Source organism: Coccomyxa subellipsoidea (assembly GCF_000258705.1).
Source record: "Coccomyxa subellipsoidea C-169, whole genome shotgun sequence".
Classification (NCBI taxonomy): domain Eukaryota; kingdom Viridiplantae; phylum Chlorophyta; class Trebouxiophyceae; family Coccomyxaceae; genus Coccomyxa; species Coccomyxa subellipsoidea.
Window position 1 is genome coordinate 1,152,281 of NW_005178038.1, and position 12,403 is coordinate 1,164,683.

Sequence of the window (12,403 nt, forward strand, 5' to 3'; positions counted from 1 at the left end):
GATTGAAAACAAGAAGTCTGTCAAGGGCTGGGCAGGGCTCCCTAGGCCCTGGAGGAGATGCCCTTCTGGTACTGCTTATAGCGCTTGGGCAGCAGGCGCTCCAGTAGGCCTGGCTCGGTCTCGTTGGAGAGCGCGGCCTGCAAAATCAGCGCCTCGCGCAGCAGCTCCTCCACCCTCTTCTTGTTCTCAGTCATCTGCGGCGTCAGCGCCTGCACGCACATCATCCACACACCAGCATCTCAAACAGAGGTCCTCGCCATCTTTTTGTCTTTGCTGTTGCCTGCAAGTGCTGCAGAGCAAAATTACGGCCATAAGCACCGCGTCATCATCAAAATAGAGGACAGCAAAGTGGTATCTTGCACTTGAAGAGGGGCATCACCCCTTGCCATGCCACATGCTTGTACAGATAGTGCCTGGGATATTAATAGCTCAACCTCCAGAAACATTTCAAGCATTCCTCAACATTTACGCTGCATGCAATGGGCTTGCTTATAGCTCCTTGCTAAAAGTCTTAACCTCTTGGCTCAGCCTCATGCTGAGGCTGCTTGAGTGATGAGAAAAGTGAGGGGCTTGAGGGAAAGGCTGACCTGGACAGCGGCCTGGACGGTGGACTCGGACTGCCACACAGAGTTGCGCAGGTCGGGGAAGTTGCCGTCTAGCGTTTGCGCGAGGCCTCCCTGGCGCAGGTCAAGCAGCTCCACCACTGCAGCCGCCTCTTTCCGGGTCTCCTCCAACTCCTGCACACACAGCAAGTGTGTTTCATCAGCGAATGCCCACAGGAATAGATCCCCGACTTGAAATTGCCTGTAAATACCTCCAATTCCCCCGCCAGAACCTCAACTCAAATTCCAAACCCTTGTGTCAGCCTCCGGGGTTCAATGCATCTCTTGGTCGGGTGCGTCGCATACAGCAGGCACAGCTTTGGAACTTCACTCAGGACAGAAAACATGCTAGAAGAGACAGGATGAGGGTGCTGCTGAGCTGGAGGGCATAAGACATGGGTGGATTCAGAGGGGCGCGCCTGCTGGTCGCGGGCTTCGAGGACGCGGCAGGCGCGGCCGAAGAGGCCGAGGAAGACGAGTTCGGTCTGCTGCAGTCCCGGGTCGCTGGCGATGGTGTCCAGCACAAACTGCTTCACCTTGTGCGCGTCGTCCGGCCGCTGCCCAAACACATGCTCCAGCAGGAGGCAGTCGTACTCGTGCACCTGCGCCGCAGCCACGAAGAGACACAGACATCAGCACAAAAACATCACCTGCCACCCTCCGGAAGATATCCATGCTGGAAAGCCATACTATTGGAGGCAAAGCCTTGTTGGTGTGATTGGGAACTCGGGCATAAGAACTGCATGTGAAGAACCCCTTTTTGCAATATATGCGCAGGCGATGCCGGTAGCGCAAGGTGGTCATATTAGAAAATGGTCAATGGCACTTATAAGAATGCCAAGGGGAGCATTCCTTGTGCCCCTACAGCCTGTACATGTAATCCACAGGAGTCCACAGGAACCTAAGGTGCCAGCTTGACCTGCTGAACATCAAAGCGCGTGTACATGCAGACATCAGAAGGAGGGAACGGCGCAGACCTGGTCGCGGCCGTCGGCGTGAGCGGCGACCTGCAGCAGGTTGACGGACTTCATGAAGCGGCGGTCGGAGACGTAGACGGGCGGCTCGCACTTGTCCTGCAGGTAGTTTCGCAGCGACGTCAGGATGTCGATCACAGCATCCGGCAGCTCCACCGCATTGTAGGCCGCCTTGGCCGTGCCCCTGCACGCATGGCCGCAAATAAATTATACGACTGCTTGTATGAAGAGTCTCTGCGCTGCGCTGCACAGTGAGCGCACATGTCTCTGACCCGCAGGATTGCGGCGTTATTACAGTCTGGTGCTTTCCACCAAGGGCTCAAGCTCTTCTCAGGAGCCACTACACGCTCTAAGAAACCCCTCAAAAAAATGCGGCAAAGGCCATCTTACTTTACGGCAGGTCCCTGATGCCAAAGAAATTCAGCAAAGATCACCACAACGATCTCCAAGGTGCTGCTGCCTTGGGAGGTCAACTCCTGGGCCACCCGGCAACATGGGTGGGTGCTGCCGAGCAGTGACCTACCTGAACTCTTCGAGGGTGAGGTCGCTGAATCTACCGGTGCCGTCGGCCACGCTAGTGGCCGCGCCGTTGAACTCTGTCCCGCTGGAGGAGGCCGCACCATCACCCGACGAGGGGCTGGCCAGCTGGCCTGCAGCCAACCGCGCAAGGGATCCCAGCTGTGCTGATGACACCTGCACCCAGATTGAACCATCCCATTTAGGTAAGGAGCCTAGGTCCAGGCATGAGGAGTGGCAGGCCACTTCAGGGCGTTTCATAGCGTCATTGCATGTAGACGAGGGAGGCAGGCACTGCACCTGGGCCACGTGACGTCTGATCAGAAATCTGTCGTAGAGCGCATCCAGCTCCTCGCTCTCGGGGAGCTCGTTCGAGGCGCCCACCTGCAGCGACAGACACAGCTCCTTTCAACCCCAGCCAAGCTGTAGATATCCCTTCTCCCTCTCCCGGAGAATCTTGCTGCAGGACAGCATGTATCACAGGTGGGATTGGGGCGGCCTCCAGCAAGGCGCAGAGCTGGAACATTCATTTCCCAACATGGTAGGAGTTTGATGGTGTAGGATTGGAGTAGCTGGCAGGACAGGGGCAACTGACCAGGCAGAGGAGGGGAACACGCAGGCGCTGGTTGCCGTTGTCGAAGAGGCGCTCGTTGAGCAGCGTGAGCAGCGCATTCAGAATGGCCGAGTTAGCCTTGAAGATCTCATCAATGAAGGCCACCTCGCTGGTGGGCAGGTAGCCGTCTATCTGCCTCACGTACTCATCGTCCTCCAGACCTGCTCAATGCACACAACCCTCCTTTTTAACACACACAACCGAAAATTGGAAGGAACGAGAATATAGCAGGCATGTGTAGAGTTCAAGTAATAAAGAATACAACAGGAACAGGTGCTAGAGGGCAGTTTTTTAGCACGGCACACAAATCGATACTTGTGGCCCCTTGCGCTGCCGATTAGATACGAATTTTCCCTCACAGGAGCCCGTTCTGAATAACCGTCCCCTGCCAGGAAATTGTTGACAGGAGGATGTCGCACCCTTCATGGAGAGGGGGCCGAACAGCTCCTCGGGCACTGAGAAGCGAGTAAGCAGGCGCTCAAAGTATGTGCCGCCCGTGAGGCGCGCCATGCGCCGTGCCAGCTCCGACTTGGCTGTCCCCGGCGGCCCAAGCAGCAGCAGATGCTCCCCTGCCAGAGCTGCCAGTAGCAGCAGCCGAACCTGCAAAACACCCTACGATCAGCCCCTGCTTTGTGCCTACACAGGCAAGGTCACACTTGCAGTCAGCAAAGGATGCATGCATGAAATTTAGTGCAAGCGCCAGAGTAGGGAGAAAGGGCAGCCTCGCTGTGTAGACAGGAGTGCATCGACAGTACAATCTAGTTCCCAATTCGCGTGTTGACGCGGCTACTGGGCAGTGCGCTGGAGGTGGTCATTTGTTGCCTAGTAGTTGCAGATGTTCATGCTGTGTATAAAACAGTGCTTGCATGCAGAAATTGACTTTGCGGTGGCATGAACGGGCAAGTTAGACACCTCCATCTCTCGCTCCAGGAGGCCCTCCTTCAGGGCTTGGACAGTGGCAAGGATCTTCTGCTTCAGCTCGCTGGCCGCGGCCTGCTCCACCAGGCTTTCCAAAGCCGCCCTATTCCTCTCGATTGTGGCAGCATGCTCCTCGTCAACCTTCCGAGTGATGTCTGAAATGAGCTCCAGCGTTGCTGTGCTCAGCTGTTCGGCCTGGAAGCAGACGAGGAATCTCAGTCAAAGTCCCCATTCTTTGCCTACTTGTCGGGGACATGAAAGTGACATCAAAGTACCTACGAATGAAATATTGAAAAGTACATGAGGAGTAATTCTTGTGATCTCCCACCTGCTGATCTGCCCTGACGGCATGAGGGGTGATCGTGGAAAATCTTTCCACTTTCTTATGGACTTTGCAAGGTCTTGGGGTCCGAATGGGCACATTAGAAGATGTGCACAGGACGCGCAGAGGATGGCATTTTTGGTGGCGCGTGCTTCCTGCTGCATTCAGCGAGTTGATTGTGCAATTCATCGTGTTGATCTTCATAGCATTTCAATAAGGATTATACGCACAGGGAAATCTATAGATAGAAATTTAGTATCAGCGCGCAGTAGATTGCTTTCCGAATCGCTTTTCCGGAGGATAAGATGACTAATGCCAGCTGGACATACACCTGGCATGGTCCCTGGCATGTACTGCTCTGAGTTGTGATGGTTGCTCAGAAAACTTCTTTGCCGCAAGATCACATAGTATCACTAGCAGTCTCACATGCGGAATTTGCCTGTGTGGCTGCGTCAGCATCATTGCGCGGCACACTGCCGCAGCTAGCTGCCAGCATGTGTCATGGACGCCCCCATGTGATGTCATCGACGCACCATTGTGCGGTGACCAGGTACCATTATGATCAAGGGGTGCCACTGGCTGTGATCAACAGCACCATCGCAGATGGCTCTAGAGCAGATCTGGACAGATCAACAGTTGCACTGCAGATCAATCACAAGTTGAATAGCACGCTGCAAAGCCTTCCAACAAACGGCCATTACACATGGATGTGGAGTGTACACAACACTGTTAGTCAGAGAAAAATTCCAGCACAAGAAGTAGATGATACATGCCCCCTAAAACATGCACGCATAGCGCTAGCATAACTCCGAGTCCTAGCTCTGCAATCTGCCGCTTTGTACCACAGAAATGTCTTATAAGAAAGCAAGCACGTCCAGACTGGTGCACCATCATATCCTCTTGAGGATATCAGATAATCAAATTGAATGAGCCTGCAAAACAAATCAGGTTGTAGACATCTACAAGTACAAGGCAGTACCTCAGGCTTCACTTCTCGAGCAGAAGCACCAAAGGACAAGTCACCACCCCAAGATCACGACAAGACAAAGGCCTTCATGCTACTCGCAGGAGAATAAGACAATCAAGCATGGAACATCCCCACCAAGGAGCAAGCTCTTCAGGAGTAAAAAGGCAAGTTGAACTTCGTAATGTACAGACGCTGCGCATCAGGCAATTGCAATGAGCCAGCTCATCTGCAATGGCAAAGCGTGTATGTCGGGCACACAAAGAGCCGCGGCAGAATGTATCCCTGCTGTCAGGCCTCGCTTGCTTACACAATTCCATTGTCCAAATGATGTTGCAAGTGCTGCAGTGTGCAACACACTAGCGGGAAAGGTGTTCAAAGAATTGGTTCAATGCATACATTCGCACTCTTGCTGTTCCCTCCCCCACCACAGAATAACCCATCAGGTGCCGCGCCGTTATGACGCCTTTGTCAATGCTGCGAGACAGTCAGGTGTTGGATTCAGGTCCTCTGCTTCTTGAGGATGTTGGACAGACTAAACTCCTCGTCCAGCTCGGCCATGAAGCGCTGCATGTCCCTTGAAGCCGCCGCAGCCGCCGCCCTTGCCCGGATGCCCGCCGCCTGCTTCATTGCCAGGATCTGCACATGCCCAGAGCACACCTCAGGCAACGTTATTACAGCCTACACGTGACACAGGTCCCCTGACACAGCTGTGGTGGGAAGCAAGCAGGAATGCAGGTGGACATACCTTTGCGACTGCCGCGACAGCAGCGTTGGCCGCAGCCTCCTCGCGGAGGGAGTTTTCGAGGCGCTCCTTGACGAGGGCCATCTCGGTCTGCTTGCCGTGCGGCAGGCGGCGCAGGGCGTCCTTGAGCTCCTCTGCCGCCGCTGGCTGCTCCTCCGGCTTGGCGCCCGGGACCTCGTTCATGCTTGAGTTCACCATCGCCGCAAAGGCGGCCGAGTTGAAGGTCATGGGCGACCCCATTTGCTTGCCATACTGCACACCAACACCACACATGCTCAGGCCACGCTGCTGCATCCCCAACGCAACACTACCATGCCAGCCAAATGTGAAGACAGTGCAGAGCACCGGCTGGGCAGGCACACAGCAAGACGTTCAGGCTGACTGCTGCACGGCAAGAAGAGCACCCACCTGATGATGCTCGTAGAATGTGCTGAGGTCTCTTGCGGCGAGTGCGCCGGCAGCGGCTCGGCCGGCGCCCAGGTCCTGCTCGTGGATGGACATGGACAGCAGGTTGACGGCGGCGGCCGTCTCGTGGCCGACCACGGGGAAGGGGCTGGGGGGCTGCGGCATGGACGTGTGAGCCGGGCCCGGGCCGCGGGTGGGCGTCCACGCCACCTCCTCCGCCGAGTCAGAGTTCAGCGCTGCTGAGTCCTCCTGCAAATTGTTGACGTTCACATCAGCCCCAAGGCCTGATGGGCAATCTTGGCAATAACAGACGTGACCAGGATGCATGGTGCAGGGCCAGAAGTGGGGACAAGGAGGAGTGCAGGGGGGGCGCACCGAGCCTGAGGGGTCTGTGAAGGTTGACTGTGCTGCAGAGCGGACGGGGTATGACGCGTCAGCCTCGTCGTCCGGCCAATCGCCTGTTGTGGCAAACTCTGCGGTTCTTGAAGCTGCCTTTGCAGCCGCCTACAACCACCAAATTCCACGCCTCAGACACCGTGTGTTGATCCTTTATGGTGTTGTTCTCCCAAAAGTCAATGGCCGTAAAAAAAAGTGCCCAGCAGAACAGAATTTTGAACGGTAAGGGCAGAAGGGGCTCCCACCTTGCGCTGGGGCCGCCTGACGGCTGGCGACCTGTCGCGGCGTCTGATCACAGCATTGCTGTCGGACGTGAGCGAGCCGGAGCTCTGCTTGGCCAGGGACAATGCTGTCTTGAGGGGCGCGGTTGCCGCGGCGGGCGGGCGGCGCTTGTGCCCGTCTGTGAGCATGCGCATCTGGCGCACGCGCTTGACCCCGCATGCATTGCACAGCGTCTTTGGACCTGCGCAATCATGCTACGGAGTCAGTTGCACATCTCCCCCAGCTTCAACAGACCATGTCCCTCGCAGCGCTCTTGTTGGACAGCACAGCTTCCTCCTAGGGACAGCAAAGCAGGGCAACAGGTGAAAAGCAGATGGCGCCCGGCGCACCCTCGGGCCCTTCGCGCCACTGTGGGGTGCGGTTTGTGCCGCACTGGGAGCAGGTCTTGCCGCCGGCGCCCAGACCGATGAAGTTGGGCCGTGCATATGGGAGTGATGACCTGGCAGCAGCCTGCACAGTGCAATAACATCTGTTCGCCCGTGCTGAGGTGCACTTCCAGTATCTTGCACAGCTGGTGAGCCATCATCTCATACATCGAAAGCCATTGTACTGCACTCAGGTACGAGGCAGGCTTACATAATATTCAAGGGTGATCTGGATCAGCCGTGACAAGGTTCGCGTCCGTCAGCGGACGTCGTCCCAGGCTCCTCGCATTCATTTACATGTTTGACATGAATGAAAACCGACAGAATATTCAGGGTATCAAGATGGAAGTATATACCTGTTTGAAGACCTCCTTGCTGGTTATCTTCCCGCCGTTACCACCCATCTCCATCAAATAGGCAGCTGCTACGCCCATCTCTGCGGCTGCCATGTATTGCTGGACGACGGCCATCAGAATCGACGACCCTACAGTCAGAAAAAGGGCGGTGAAGGCTGCTCCACCACACTTCCCGCTTTGAGGTTCATGTCCTACCAACACGTTGATCCCTACCAGGAACGAGCCTGCTGGGCCTTAACAGCCCAGCTCAAAATCTCGGACGACCCTCGACTTCTACACGGAACCGACACGCGACACAGCTGGCGCGAAACCACCCTTTGAAGGCCAGGTGGCCTCCAGATCACAGAACGTGCTTGCGGAAGTTACGCAGAAAGACCTGAACAATTTTTGCCACGATTGACATTGCGCATCAATCCGAAATTATCCCTCATTTAGAAAGGCAGCAAGGCCCGCCTCAGATCCAGCATCCACGCTGGGTCAACCACCGCTGAACCTATGACTCCCCGGTAGCTGTAGTGTCACCCAGCAAGGAAACGCTGGCAGCCGAAACCCAGAGCGAGGCCTTCGCCTCACGTCGTGAAGAGCGGCACAACAAGAGCCTACTGGCATCAGCTGCTGACCCCGGATCCTGGCAATGGCCAGGCCGTGCTTTGACCAGAGTCCTCAACCCTCTGCTGACCCGGCTGCCTCAGCGAGTCCGTTTAAATATAACTTCGTGGGCCATCCGACACCCACGCACAATGCGCATCAAAGAAGGCCAGGAAATTGATGGAGGCCCAATTCCCTGAAATGGAATCTGGCCATGCCCTGGCCAGTGGCTGCTGAAATAATAGGACATGTTCACGTCAAACTGCCTCGATCTTCCACTTGCTGAAAGACCCCATGCTGGCACCACACTGAGGGCCCAAGCGGCTCAGACATTTTCCTGACTGCTGCCCTGTGCCCACACCAGGCATGCAAGGAGCCCAAGTTTGAACCTACCGTTGTTTCCCTTATGGTTGACCCGCTAGATCACGAGCCGAGCACCTTCGAAAACGCTCACTCCAAGTCTGCCTGCCTTCAAATATGCGATGGCCTATAGTCTCTCCCGATGGCAGCTCCGCTGGGCGTGAATTTCTGGGCACATTCCTTGAAGGAAAATGCTCGCTCTTTCGCGCTTCTGGGTCAGTCCAGCCAACTCAGCTTTTCCCATCAACCGGCGTTGCCTCCCGCAGGAGGCCAGTTGCAACTTTTCAAATGGCAGTGGTGACTGGGTCTGAGAGCAATCGGGGCAGAGATCGAATCAAGATGGCGTGACTGATCAGCTGGGAGGATTCGATCATCGTGTACGAGCATTGATTAATTGGGGGTAAGCCTTCGGTTCTCTCCATTCTGGATGTGGCGTTGTGAGTGCTTGGATATCTTCTGATCGGAACGCCTCGATCCGATCTAGCATGTCAGATTGGATGGGCTCACATCTGCAATTGATGCAGCATGTTGATCGCCTGCAGACCGGGCGCAGCTCGAATTCAGCTCATCGACACGATGGGGTTTGGTCGCAGACCAAACGAGGATCTTCTGGGCCTGTGAATGCAGTACACGCACCGCATATGGGCGCCCTGCATTGTCCTAAGCACAATTAGGTAGCTCTTATCACTGGTACACCTGTCAGTGGCCAGCCATGGGCCACTGTGCCAGCAAGTCTCAGTTTGATAGAGAGGTGGAAGAAGTACGAAGAGAAAGGCCAGATGCAGCAGCCACAGTGTACAGCAGCCAGCGAGGCACCCCTATGAAGGACCTAGGGCTTGTGAATGGGAAGTACTCTAAGCACAGCATCCCTGCCGAGCCAGAGACACCACAGCGGGATACAATTCCTGCCAGGCCGGGCACCCCTTCCGTCAGCGAAATTTTCCAAGAACCACTCCGCCCCTCCCCACTACCCACCTCCAAGGTCAGCCTCTTCAGAGACAATGCCCCCCTGTATCACCTTCCAAGCAGTCAATCTGGCATCACCTTAGATCACTTCAGTCAACGTAAAATCATCCCAACCTGTACTCATATTATCATGGGACTATTACTCGCACTGGAGCACTTGTCATATTGACTTGATGGCGCTGTCTGCATGTGGCTGACTTGTTAGTCGGCTGCTGACAGGCACTGCCGGGAGTGATGCTGAGCGGCCGCCTGCAGCTGCCTTACGCAGCGCCGTACGTACCCCCACCCAGCCTGCCGCCCCCGGAATACGCCCACCTGGCCGCCTCCGGGGCGTGGCAGCCAGGGCGCAGGCGCGCGCTGCTCGTTGCCGCCAACTACAGCCGCTCCGCCGACGGAAGCGCCCGCCTGCGCGGCTGCATCAACGACGTGCACTGCCTCAAGCACCTACTCACCTCCAAGTTTGGGTGGGGATCCCTCCCCCTAAAGATCAATACCCTGTGGCACTGTGCCAGCATGCCGCATCTGTGAAAGTGCCTGCACTGTCACATTTCCCACCAGTACGAGACTTAAGTGGGTCTGATTTGCGGTGCTCCTGCTGCGCGCAGCTTCCAGGACAACAACATCGTGCTGCTGCATGACGAGCAGCCACATGGGGACTACTGGCCCACAAAGGTGTGCAACCCCTTCAGCAGCAGTGGCGTATGCTTGCCACAGCTTTGCGTGAGTTTGCTCGCAGTCAGTGACCTTGAAATCCGACCCATCCGGCGGTGGCGGTGGGTGTGCAGGACAACATTCTAGCCGCGGTGCGCTGGCTGCTGGAGGATTGCCAGCCGCTGGACTCGCTGGTGTTTGCCTTCTCCGGTCACGGCTCCCTGGACACCCTGTGCGATGAGCACGGCCGCGATGGCATCCTGCCCTCTGACTTCCTGGAGGTGCGCATCAGCGGAGTAGCTACCAATGTCTAAGGCACCGCTTTGCAGATCTCCTGCTTCCTGAAGCTTGGCTGACACCCTTTGGGAATGTCCGTGGATAGCAATACATGCGCAGCCTCAGAAGGTGTTTCCCGGGGCTAGATTTTGATCGCCAGGCGCACATGCTTCAGATGTTCCAAGTTTGTGTTGCTGTCTGTCTGCGGCAGGCGGGCCCGATATACGAGGATGAGCTGTACGAGGGCCTGGTGGCGCGGCTGGTGAAGGGCAGCCGGCTGCACTGCTTTGTGGACACCTGCAGGGGCATCTTCGCACTGGGCCTGCCCTCCTGCGTGTACACCCGCGCCGACGGCTGGTCCAACTGGGAGGCGAGCACCCTTCTGCTGACCTTCTGCTGCATGCATCACGGCTTGTATCACCCCACAAGCATCGCTGCACATTGCTAAGGCCTCTGTAGACATGTGCATCCTATGCTCGGCTGGACTGGCATGGCCTGCTGTGCGGTATGATAGCACATTGCGCACGTACACTCGGTATCTCTTCTGGGAGCCTCCTAGGCTTGCCTATGCAGCACATTATGATCCTCTGAAAAAGTGACACTTTTGAAGGGCTTTTGTGAGTGCTGATGCAGGAGGATGAGCGGGGGCTGGACAGCGGCTTTGGCGCAAGCCTGAGGCCCCAGCCGGACGGCGAGGTTGTGATGCTGAGCAGCACGCTGTCCGAGGATGAGGACCTGGACATGGACTCAACCGACTACAGCCACTATGCCTCCACAGGTGCTGCTTTCACCGTGCCCATCAGGGAATGCACACGCAGTGCCTTTCTCTACTCTTATCTCACACCAATCATCATCTGGATTGGCAAGTGAAGAGTTCCTGAGCTGCTCAATCCCTCTTCAAACAGCAATGTAGCAACGTCCGGCTGGCCATTTTCTTTTGCCTGCTTGCCCCAGGCACATGTAAGAGACTGCGTTCAGATCTTGGTGGAGCGAAGGGGGTGTGAAGGATCCTTAAGCCGACTGCTGTGTGTGGCTGCGCGCAGGCGCGGTGACATTTTCACTGATCCAGGCGGTTGAGCAGGGGCAGGCAGCCACCTACAATGTCCTGCTGCGGGCCATGCGCTACTCCCTCAAAAACGGGCCCCAGCATTTCCCCAAGGTCCCGGAGCTCAGCGCCTCACAGGACTTTGACCTGAACCGCCCGTTTTTGCTTTGAACCGAGCCTTGATCCGCGGAGGCTGCCGCAGGCGACTCGGTGGCAGCATGCCTGCCTGGGCATGCCGGGCGGGCACTTTGCCATTCCTTCATCTTGCGGTTTCTCTGCTGTGGACTTCTGAGACAGTGCCAGCGGACGCGCTAGAGCGAACAGTGTAGCTCATGTCTGCTGGCCCCCCGCCCCTGTGCTGGTTGCAGCAGCGGGGGTGGGAGGGAGGTTCCGGGGTGCCGCTATGCTGGTGTGCCCCCGGCAGCCGTTTTCGATGATTTAAAGAAGCTGATTTCTGCAAGTTTGCGCAGCGCGTCTCTCAGCGCGCTGCAATTACTGTGCACCTAATACATGGGACATGCACGAGGAGGGCACCTTTTCAGTACATAAGATGCCAGTTGTAGGTTCTGTTTCGGGCAGAGTATTGCTCGGACAGTCAGCTCCCGTAAGTGTCTTTCTTCTTTCTTTGCCGGGTTTGACCCTGTTGCGAGTCAGGATGGGGCCCCATTTGCTCAGGTACAATAGAGCAGAGACAGGGTGCAGCTCTTGATCAATGCAGGATCTTTTCCTGGGTTCCCACTGAGCCTCCTGGGGTGCATGGAGCAATCCAGGGTGCCATGAGACACCGTTGTCTGGTTGAGTTTGTGATGTTGAGTGTGGGGTGTAGAGAGTTTGCGGCGCAGGTTTCTCAAGGCAGCTACAGGGGATTTTGGGCGTATGTGTGCACACGTTGCTTGGAGCATGGGCCGGGCAGAGCTGGTAGAGCCACAACAAATATCTGCATTCCTAACAGATGCGGACTTGGGACCTGCTTCCACAGTCCATGGCGCTCTACAAGGATATGCCATAAAAGCTGTAGGATGCCAAGAAAAGCAGATGGAGTGCATGCACTCAAATAAG

At 56.3% G+C, this 12,403-nt stretch overlaps 3 protein-coding genes across 3 annotated transcripts; 1 reads left to right on the plus strand and 2 right to left on the minus strand.

Annotated features, from left to right (window-relative positions):
- Positions 1 to 41: 41 nt before the first annotated feature.
- COCSUDRAFT_40953 (hypothetical protein) lies at positions 42 to 4,502 on the minus strand (the record flags this gene model as incomplete). The annotated part of the gene is made up of 10 exons (XM_005649085.1): positions 42 to 209; positions 588 to 737; positions 998 to 1,204; positions 1,580 to 1,760; positions 2,100 to 2,269; positions 2,393 to 2,476; positions 2,688 to 2,866; positions 3,125 to 3,305; positions 3,618 to 3,818; positions 4,479 to 4,502. The coding sequence occupies 10 exons, from the start codon at positions 4,500 to 4,502 to the stop codon at positions 42 to 44; spliced, it is 1,545 nt and encodes a 514-aa protein (XP_005649142.1).
- Positions 4,503 to 5,410: 908 nt separating this feature from the next.
- COCSUDRAFT_46871 (hypothetical protein) lies at positions 5,411 to 8,566 on the minus strand (the record flags this gene model as incomplete). The annotated part of the gene is made up of 8 exons (XM_005649086.1): positions 8,440 to 8,566; positions 7,459 to 7,586; positions 7,067 to 7,187; positions 6,701 to 6,918; positions 6,435 to 6,563; positions 6,063 to 6,308; positions 5,658 to 5,906; positions 5,411 to 5,548 (listed from the first exon to the last, which is right to left on the minus strand). Exons 2-8 carry the CDS (start codon positions 7,570 to 7,572, stop codon positions 5,411 to 5,413), a joined length of 1,215 nt encoding a protein of 404 aa, XP_005649143.1. The 5' UTR covers positions 7,573 to 7,586; positions 8,440 to 8,566.
- Positions 8,567 to 9,226: 660 nt separating this feature from the next.
- On the plus strand, positions 9,227 to 11,515 carry COCSUDRAFT_62032 (hypothetical protein; the record flags this gene model as incomplete). The annotated part of the gene is made up of 7 exons (XM_005649087.1): positions 9,227 to 9,388; positions 9,592 to 9,836; positions 9,978 to 10,044; positions 10,158 to 10,304; positions 10,511 to 10,633; positions 10,933 to 11,077; positions 11,343 to 11,515. The coding sequence occupies 7 exons, from the start codon at positions 9,227 to 9,229 to the stop codon at positions 11,513 to 11,515; spliced, it is 1,062 nt and encodes a 353-aa protein (XP_005649144.1).
- Between the last annotated feature and the right edge of the window lie 888 nt (positions 11,516 to 12,403).